The 10380-nt window shown below is 37.8% G+C and overlaps 1 protein-coding gene across 1 annotated transcript in view; it reads right to left on the minus strand.

Annotated features, from left to right (window-relative positions):
- The window catches only part of LOC125273380 (rho GTPase-activating protein 40), a 26763-nt gene extending 17009 nt beyond the window's left edge, over positions 1 to 9754 (minus strand). Inside the window, exons 1-3 of the mRNA XM_048198655.1 lie at positions 9435 to 9754; positions 1821 to 2017; positions 1508 to 1728 (exon numbers count right to left, since the gene is read on the minus strand). Coding sequence (XP_048054612.1) covers positions 1508 to 1728; positions 1821 to 2017; positions 9435 to 9679 — 663 coding nt within the window. The 5' untranslated portion in view covers positions 9680 to 9754. The remainder of the gene's footprint in view (positions 1 to 1507; positions 1729 to 1820; positions 2018 to 9434) is intronic.
- Positions 9755 to 10380: the final 626 nt, after the last annotated feature.

Raw genomic sequence — 10380 nt, forward strand, 5'->3', positions numbered from 1 at the left:
AAATAAAAATAAGTTTTTGCTTAAAGGTGCCCTCGAATGAAAAATTGAATTTATCTTGGCATAGTCAAATAACAAGAGTTCAGTACATGGAAATGACATACAGTGAGTCTCAAACTCCATTGTTTCCTCCTTCTTATATAAATCTCATTTGTTTAAAAGACCTTCGAAGAACAGGCGAATCTCAACATAACACCGACTGTTACGTAACAGTCGGGATCATTAATATGTACGCCCCCAATATTTGCATATGCCAGCCCATGTTCCCAACATTATGAAAGGCATTAGACAAGGGCAGAACGTCTGGATCTGTGCACAGCTGAATCATCAGACTAGGTAAGCAAGCAAGAACAATAGCGAAAAATGGCAGATGGAGCAATAATAACTGACATGATCCATGATATGATATTTTTTGTGATATTTGTGAATTGTCTTTCTAAATGTTTCGTTAGCATGTTGCTAATGTACTGTTAAATGTAGTTAAAGTTACCATCGTTTCTTACTGTATTCACGGAGACAAGAGCCGTCGCTATTTTCATTTTTAAACACTTGCAGGCTGTATAATTCATAAACACAACTTCATTCTTTATAAATCTCTCCAACAGTGTAGCATTAGCCGTTAGCCATGGAGCACTATCAAACTCAATCAGAATCAAATGTAAACAATATAACAGTATACAATACTCACATAATCCGACGCATGCATGATGAACACTTTGTAAAGATCCATTTGAGGGTTATATTAGCTGTGTAAACTTTGTTTATGCACTGTTCAAGGCAAGCGCGAGCTCCGCGGGTGGGGAGCACGAGATTTAAAGGGCCAGTAGCCCTGAATCGGCTCATTTATAATGATGCCCCAAAATAGGCAGTTAAAAAAATGAATTAAAAAAATTCTATGGGGTATTTTGAGCTGAAACTTCACAGACACATTCAGGGGACACCTTAGACTTATATTACATCTTTTTAAAAAAAAGTTCTAGGGCACCTTTAAAACAAGCAAAATGATCTTTCGGTTTGAATTAAAACTATTTTTCTTACCTCATTGGCAGATAATTTTGCTTGTTTCAAGCAAACTTTTATTGATTTATTTATTTTTCAGAAAACAAGACATAATATCTTGTCATCTTACACCGTGTCCTAACTACACGCGACGCCGCGACTCACGATAAAAGGTTTCTTTTCCGTGTTACTCAAAGTTTTTGTCCTAACAAGCCAGGATAGCGACATGTGATGATTCTATTTTAGATACGCTTTCTATTTTTCTGTGACTTCGCAGCTGGAACATCAACACAAAGTATGGAAATGATAATCATAAGTACTGTTTATGTGCTTTATTTATTGTTAAAAATTGTTATTCAAATTCACCTTGTTACTTGTCTAGTAAATGCATCATGATTTAAGAGTTTTTAGATATTTGGACTGAAAACAAGACATAAATACTAAGTAAGAAAAGCATTTTTTGCCGCTCACACACACACACACACACACACACACACAGGTGTGCTGTTACCTGCGTGATGGGCGATGCGAAGACGTCTCTGACGTGTCTCGGCGGGGTTTTGTTCCTCTTGCGCAGCGAGCAGGTGTACGAGTCGATGCGTCTCTGAACCGCTGCTGCTTGAGTCTTGGTGAGAGTCGACAACAACACCGCTTTATCCACGTCCTCTTCTTCACCTGTTACCAGCGGAGACAATCCAGCATCCTGCAGCCAGAGCTCTTCCTGCTCGCCGTCTGACACACACACACACACACACACACACTTGGGTCAATCCATCAGCGCGCGTCTCTGCATCATCTCACAGCGTGATGCGTCTCTGTCTCACCTTCGGACTGTCGGGAATCTCGTCTGCTGCTGTCCGGCTCGGAGTCGCTGCTGCTCCGTATGGTCTCCACTTCACTCCAGAAGGACTCCAGGCACAACCTGTCGGGCTGCTGCGCTGTCGGGAGGTCAGGTGAGTCCGGCTGCGGGTCCCGAGGGTCCGCCCAGGACTCAACATTCATTGCGGTGAGGCTGCAGTCCCTGAAACGCACAGGAAGAGGAAGATGATGATGATAAAGAAACAGAGATTTCACCTCAGGCGACGTGTGGCTGATGCAGCCGCTCTCATAATGCAGTAAAACATGTTCTATGCAAAGATCTCAAACTACTGCTTCAGTTTCTACAGGTAACTGACCCCCGCGTAATGAGTTTCTGATGACGGCTGAGTGGACACTAGTGAAGGACGGCTGGTAAAACCAGTTTCTGTTTAGATGCACAGATTAAATCAAAGCTGAAACCACTTCAGATTTAAACATGTCAGCGTTTCATCATCATTCACACAGATACACAACATCAGTTCAAGCAAAAGATCTGACTGATGCATGTTTTAATGGCAGAAATCATTCTAATATGACGATTTGCTGCTCAAGAAACATTTCTGATTATTATCAATGCTGGAAACAGTTTCATATTTGTTGTGGAAACTGATACATTTTATTTTTCAGAATTCTTAAAGTTTAAACAAACAGCATTTATTTGAAATAGAATCTTTTGTAACATTATAAATGTCTTTACTGTCACTTTTGATCAATTTAATGCATCCTTGATCCTTGATTAATGCATTTCTTATTTATTTATTTATTTATTTTAAATGACCCCAAACTCATGGTTTCCACAAAAATATGAACTGTTTTCAACATTGATAATAATCATAAATGTTTCTTGAGCAGCAAATCATCATATTAGAATGATTTCTGAAGGATCATGTGACACTGAAGACTGGAGTAATGATGCTGAAAATTCAGCTTTGATCACAGGAATAAATTACACTTTACTATATATTCACATAGAAAACAGCTGATTTACATTACAATAGGATCAAATCAATCACATTTTGGAAACTTCCCCGGCTCAAATTTTTGAGTTTTTACATTTTTTTCTGTAGAAAGACAAACATAAATAGTGATGAAAGCCAAAATATTAAATGTCACAGATGTATATTTACTGACTAATCCACTGTTTTGTAGAGGAGGATCAAAATGACAATTTTCACCTGAGATTTGGAGCCAAATTAGAGGGGTTTATAAAGATGGCAGCATCATTATTTTATTTTTACACAGAGATTGGTAGATCTATTAGTAAAATCTGTTGACTTTAGCAATCTGTGTTTAATTAAATGCCAACGGCGACCATTCAAAAATGGGGAAAAGCACTTCTTGTAGTTTTTTGCCTCAAGTTTGCATGACTGTAACTCAAGAAGTATTAAAGATGTCTTAATATCCATCTAGATTCTGGTTCTTAACAAACTTTTCTTTTGGTTTCTTTGTTTTAAAGGCCCTCGATGGTTCAATCCCAGAGATATGGAGATCTTAATGCAGCTCCATGAGTAATTTGTACACATTTTCAGTGGTCAAAAACTAAATGTGGGTCACTTTGCATATGGATGATAATGTTTTCTTTTAAAGAGGAATATCTGAAGAACAAATAATGTTGAAACTAGAAATATATATTGTGTTTTTCCATCATCTCAATTGCGTAGAACATTTCTGTCTGAGTGCCATAAATACTCCTTTTCCAAAGTTTGCATGCCTGTAACTCTAAAAGTATTCAAGATATCTTAATATCCTTCTAGATTCTGGTTCTTAATAAACTTTTCTTTTGGTTTCTTAATTTTAAAAGGCCCTCGATGGTTCAATCCCAGAGATATGGAGATCTTAATGCGGCTCCATGAGTAAATTGGTCAATTGTACACATTTTCAGTGGTCAAAAACTAAATGTGGGTCACTTTGTTTAAAGCTGATACATTTTTCTTTTAAAGAGGAATATCTAATGTTGAAACTACAAATGTATCTTGTGTTTTTCCATCATCTCAATTGCGTAGAACATTCCTGTCTGAGTGCCATAAATACTCCTTTTCCAAAGTTTGCATGCCTGTAACTCTAAAAGTATTCAAGATATCTTAATATCCTTCTAGATTCTGGTTCTTAATAAACTTTTCTTTTGGTTTCTTAATTTTAAAAGGCCCTCGATGGTTCAATCCCAGAGATATGGAGATCTTAATGCGGCTCCATGAGTAAATTGGTCAATTGTACACATTTTCAGTGGTCAAAACTAAATGTGGGTCACTTTGTTTAAAGCTGATACATTTTTCTTTTAAAGAGGAATATCTAATGTTGAAACTACAAATGTATCTTGTGTTTTTCCATCATCTCAATTGCGTAGAACATTCCTGTCTGAGTGCCATAAATACTCCTTTTCCAAAGTTTGCATGCCTGTAACTCTAAAAGTATTCAAGATATCTTAATATCCTTCTAGATTCTCATTCTTAATAAACTTTTCTTTTAAAATCTTCATTTTTAAGGCCCTATATAGTTCAGTCCCATAGATATGGGGATCTCAAAGCAGCTCCATGTTCAAATTGTTGAATTTTACCCAACAATTTAATATTTTGGCATTCATCACTATTTATGCTTCAGTTCTCAGAAATTGTACCTGGTAATCGGGCGAGTTTGAGTTTGTCTGGTGGAGTGTTGCTCACGCAGGTAGAGAAGGAAACGTCTCGGTCGACACATTTTTCCGCGCTGGACGGGTTTAGATCGAACCAAACGCACCACATTCTCCTCTCTGGGCTTCATGTCCATATAATACATTCTCACTTACAGTCCTGCTGCCGAATCAATGCAGATGAATAATAACGTTTGAATATTTATTCCTCTGACACACGTTTGGCCGTCACATCTCTCTCTCTCATTCTCCAATAGATTTGCTCTTTTTATGATCCAATTCTTCAGTTCTGAGTGTAAAAATGTTCCGCTTTCAAACAGAAGATGAAGAATGTCTGTTCATCAGCTGCTCACTACTGCTTCCTTTATCTCTGCTGCTGCAGTATTTGTATGTGTGTGTACGTGTGTGTGTGTGTGTGTGTGTGTGTGTGTGTGTGTGTGTCGGAGAGAAAGAACCAGCAATACCACATCATTAACACCTAAACCTGCCCATCTGGGACACACCCAAAGCTCATTCACACACACCACATGCCATTCATAATTTCACATATAAACAAAACCATTAACATAATGGATAGATCATAGATGTGAGGGAAATAATCTTCAACCTTTAACCTACATGTGACCCGTCAGAGCGAAAGCTACAATAATAAAGATCAAGCCTCGATGTGCACAACAGGGTCAAACTCTCAAACACGCAGGTTACAGGTGAAGATCTGCTGTCAGATCAAACCAGTTCTTCATCACTCTCGTTTAAGCAGTTATTTTAGCAGATTATTTTATATAGTGGACTTCACTGGGGTTCAACGGGTTGAAGGTCCAAATGTCAATTTCAGTGCAGCTTCAAAGAGCTCTACATGATCCCAGACGAGGAATAAGAGTCTGATCTAGAGAAACCATCAGACATTTTCTAAAAAAAAAAAATACAAATTATATACTTTTTAACCACAAATGCTCATCTTGCACTGCTCTGTGATGCTCCACGCATTTCGTAATCACGTTGGAAAGGTCAAGGAAAGGTCAGGAAATTTGAATTCTGAAGTGAACTAATCCTTTAACAGCATTATATTTTTGGAGGAAATCTGCAGAATTTAAACACGGTGAACGGCTGAGAAACTGTACAGATTTAATCACTTTGACTATCTAAAAAATGCTGGGTTAAAAACATATATGGACAATAAATATGGACAAACCCAGTGATTGGGTTGTTTAATTTAACTCAAGTATTGATAAAAATTACTGTGTTGCTTATTAATAAATGTTCATCTTTTGATTATTATTGTTTCCTCTAGTAATTATGTCTGATTTTTAATTTCCAACATATTTTGGGTTCATTTTAAGCCAGACATATAGTAATTTTTAATCAATAGTTGAATTAGATAAAACTGCTCAGCATGTTGGGTCAACCAACCGCTGGGTTGGGTTAAATATGTAGTTATAAATGGTCTGCAGTGACAAATTAATTTTTAAAATGGTAAAAATTGCATATGATCTCTGTTTGTTTCAGCTCATAAATAAATACTGCATAAATAGTGATTATAAAATAATTATAAATACAGAGAGTTTACCTGCAGAAAGTTTCATTTAGGAAGTTTGGCTAATTTTATGATTTGCTGCCTAACAAAAAAATTCTGAGAATGTTTTTCTAACATTCCATTAAGTTATGAAAAAGCTCTTGGTTAACATTCCATTTCATCATGTTCAAACATTATGGGAATGTTACTTTTTAATGTTCTCTGAAGATTCTAAAACAAGTAGTAACATTTAAAAATGTTAGATGAATGATGTTTCATGAATGATGTATAAATATTAATGTTTTTGAGAACGTTATTAAAGACCAGATAACTTTGAATGAATGTTCTATTAATGTTACTGGAAGAACGTTTGTTCATAACGTTGAGAGAACCTTGCAAGAACATTCTGAGAACATTCCCTGTTAGCTGAGAAAGAGTAGTTTCTCTCTTATACACATTTTAACCTGAAATATTAATGTTGTTTAATATTTACAAATATACAAACTAAAGCACATGGACACACACGTCAATCATTATTTCTCTTTACACTTTGACAGTTTATGGATGCATTCAAACACAGAAGTTGTTCATCTTCATCATTAGCATCTTCCTCATATTCGCACAGACATTCTTCTGTCTAATGAATCAGTGATGCGGACACAGGCCCGTCGTCTCTCATTAAATCTGTCAATATCGCACTTAAAGAACCTCCTGGTCAACAGGAAGCCGTATGACGCAGATACACATTTCATTGTTCTGTTCATTCTCAAGCTGCTGCTTCTTTCTATTTAAATATGAATAAGTGTGCATTAAAACTAGAGGAATGATAAAAACACAGAGCTTGAGTTGCACATGTTAACATGTCAAGCTCTCGACTCGTCAAATGATGGAATGAAGACGATCAGGCTTGTTTTTTCGCTTCAGGTTCTCATGCCGGAAGAACGGTCAACTTATTTTTAAACCTGAGAAGTCCCCGTCCTTCCACATGTTGAGATTCATTGTTGTTTCATACGACACACGCAATAATGTGACTTAAATAGAGTGAGAGAACAAAAGCACTAAAGGTTACAGGCTGCCATTACCAACAAGTTACCTTCACTACAAGCCAGACTGACTTCAGCTATATTAAAGCTGCTTCATTGGCATTATATGCTGTTTATGATATTTTTTTATGATGAACTATTAGATGATATCATTTATTTTTACTATCACAGCACCAAAAATGACTGAAAAATTTACACTACAAAAAAAAAAAAAAACAAGCCTAAAAAAAAACAAGACTAGAAATATTCCAATTAATATAACTGAGGACATACTGACAAACGGCAGCATTTCACAAAAAAATTGAATAAAAGTGAAGGAACAGATTCACTAAAATGATTCAGTCCACAGAGATTGCAGATGGTTTTGATTATTGCAACATGACACACTAAACCACTACTTGTAAAAATTACAGTTGCTTGTTATTGTAAAAGCAATCGGAGAAAGTTTGCACTCCTCAGCAGTGTTTAAAAGCAGCACAAACACAGTCTAATCTGCTTCAAACTCAGTGTCTTGGTTACAGTCTTAATCCAGATTGCAGTCGGAAAGCTTCTTATAGTTTGCAGAGTTCAACAGTTAAGTAATGTGAACTGCCAACCAGGTTTACTCGTTATGCAAGAAAATGACAGTCTTGCACAGTCGAATCCATAACTATTTTGATATTATTACACTCTAAAAAAATCCTGGGTTAAAAACAACCCAAGTTGGGTTAAAAATGGACAAACGTAGTAAATGGGTTGTTTTAACTCAGCGAATGGGATGTTTTAACCCAGCGAATGGGATGTTTTAACCCAGCGAATGGGATGTTTTAACCCAGCAAATGGGTTGTTTTAACCCAGCAAATGGGATGTTTTAACCCAGCAAATGGGTTGTTTTAACCCAGCGATTGGGATGTTTTAACCCAGCAAATGGGTTGTTTTAACCCAGCAAATGGGATGTTTTAACCCAGCGACTGGGTTGTTTTAACCCAGCAAATGGGATGTTTTAACCCAGCAAATGGGTTGTTTTAACCCAGCAAATGGGATGTTTTAACCCAGCGAATGGGATGTTTTAACCCAGCAAATGGGTTGTTTTAACCCAGCAAATGGGATGTTTTAACCCAGTGACTGGGTTGTGTTCAACCCAGCGAATGGGATGTTTTAACCCAGCAAATGGGATGTTTTAACCCAGCAAATGCGATTGGGTTGTGTTTAAGCCAGCGATTGGGATGTTTTAACCCAGCAAATGGGATGTTTTAACCCAGCGATTGGGATGTTTTAACCCAGCAAATGGGATGTTTTAACCCAGCGATTGGGATGTTTTAACCCAGCAAATGGGATGTTTTAACCCAGCAAATGGGATGTTTTAACCCAGCGATTGGGATGTTTTAACCCAGCGAATGGGTTGTTTTAACCCAGCAAATGGGATGTTTTAACCCAGCGACTGGGTTGTGTTCAACCCAGCGAATGGGATGTTTTAACCCAGCAAATGGGATGTTTTAACCCAGCAAATGCGATTGGGTTGTGTTTAACCCAGCGATTGGGATGTTTTAACCCAGCAAATGGGATGTTTTAACCCAGCGATTGGGATGTTTTAACCCAGCAAATGGGATGTTTTAACCCAGCAAATGGGATGTTTTAACCCAGCGATTGGGATGTTTTAACCCAGCAAATGCGATTGGGTTGTGTTTAACCCAGCGATTGGGATGTTTTAACCCAGCAAATGGGATGTTTTAACCCAGCGACTGGGTTGTGTTTAACCCAGCGATTGGGATGTTTTAACCCAGCAAATGGGATGTTTTAACCCAGCGAATGTGTTTTTAACCCAGTGATTGGGTTAAATGTTTGCCCATCCTGCTGGGTAGTTTTACTCAACTCAACTATTGTTTAAAAATTACTGTATTTCTTATGTGTCTGATTTTTAATTTCCAACATATTTTGGATTCATTTTAAGCAAGAAATACAGTAATTTTTAAACAAAATTTGAGTTGAGTTAGACGAATATCCAACTGAAACATTTCAGGAAAAGAGCTCCATGAAGGATGTTTTTGTGCGAACGTTTTGAGAACATTATTTAAGACCGGCTAGCTTTGAGCAAGTGTTTTTTTTCCCACAGTGTTTAACTTGTTTCCCAAACACAAAGCTTTCATTTCATGTGCAGATGTTAGTAACTTGACGGCTTTAAGAACGGTGTGATATTCAGGTTAACTAGTAGACGTCCAATGACCCGTACACTCTTAAAGATAAAGCTTCCAAAAAAGTAGGTTTTCTTAGTGTGAAGAACATTTTAATAATCCAAAGAACCTTTTCCCACTATAAAGAATCTTTTGTGCAATGGAAAGATTGAATGGATGTTCTTCAAGGAACCACTGATGCCAATAAAGAGCCTTAATTTTTAAGAGAGTAGGTCCACCGGTCCTACCTGGCAGGAACGCGTCCAGCCGTTTTGCCCGAGCCCAGCAGCCATCCCGCGTTTTTCCCCCACGGCATCCTGCTCTGGTTCTTCGGGCCGCTGGAACCGCGGAGGGCAGGAAGCAGCAGATGGCCGCGTCGAGCGCCTGTAATCTCCTCGGCATGTAAACACATCAGAGCCAGAACGCTCCGCACAGGAACGTCGCCGCAGCCCAGCATCCTGCTACAGGAAGAGGGGACGGACGAGGGCAACATGCCTGCGCCGCTGCCACCGCTTCCACTGCGGATAAACAACACGGGAAGCGGAGGACGGAGCTCGTGTGCCGAGATGTTGGTGAACTAGCTGCTTTCAGCCTAAAACCAGTTCTTCCTCAAACCAAACAGAAACATCTCCAAAAATCTGAAGCTTTTCTTTGATTAAGTTGCAGCTCGAATGAGCTGAAACTGAGTCGTTCACAGCTCAGGATCATAATCTTAGTTTTACATAATCACCTGGAAAACTGAGGTCTTTGTTTGAAGGAATAGTTTGTGAGGATTAATAGACTTGTGACATACATCTACGTCAACTAATCAGAAGAACGGTTCGACTCCGAGCTGGACGTTTTCTCCACCGTTTGATGAAATAGGATACGTAACAGACCAAAGGCAATAAAAATCCTGCGTTTCCCACTGGGGAAGAAGCACTAAATATGGCCATACAATAGACTAGAATAAAACATACACTATTGTTCAAAAGTTTGGGGTCTGTAGGTTTTGTTTTACTGTTATTTTAAATAAATTAATACTTTTATTCATCAAGGATGCATTAAATTGATCAAAAGTGACACATTTATAATGTGACAAAAGATCAAAAGAATTGTGAAAAATAAAATGTATGACGGTTTCCGCAAAAATATGAACTGTTTTCAACATTGATAATAATCATAAATGTTTCTTGAGCAGCAAATCATCATGTC

The sequence above is a fragment of the Megalobrama amblycephala genome, linkage group LG8, assembly GCF_018812025.1.
Source record: "Megalobrama amblycephala isolate DHTTF-2021 linkage group LG8, ASM1881202v1, whole genome shotgun sequence".
NCBI lineage: Eukaryota > Metazoa > Chordata > Actinopteri > Cypriniformes > Xenocyprididae > Megalobrama > Megalobrama amblycephala.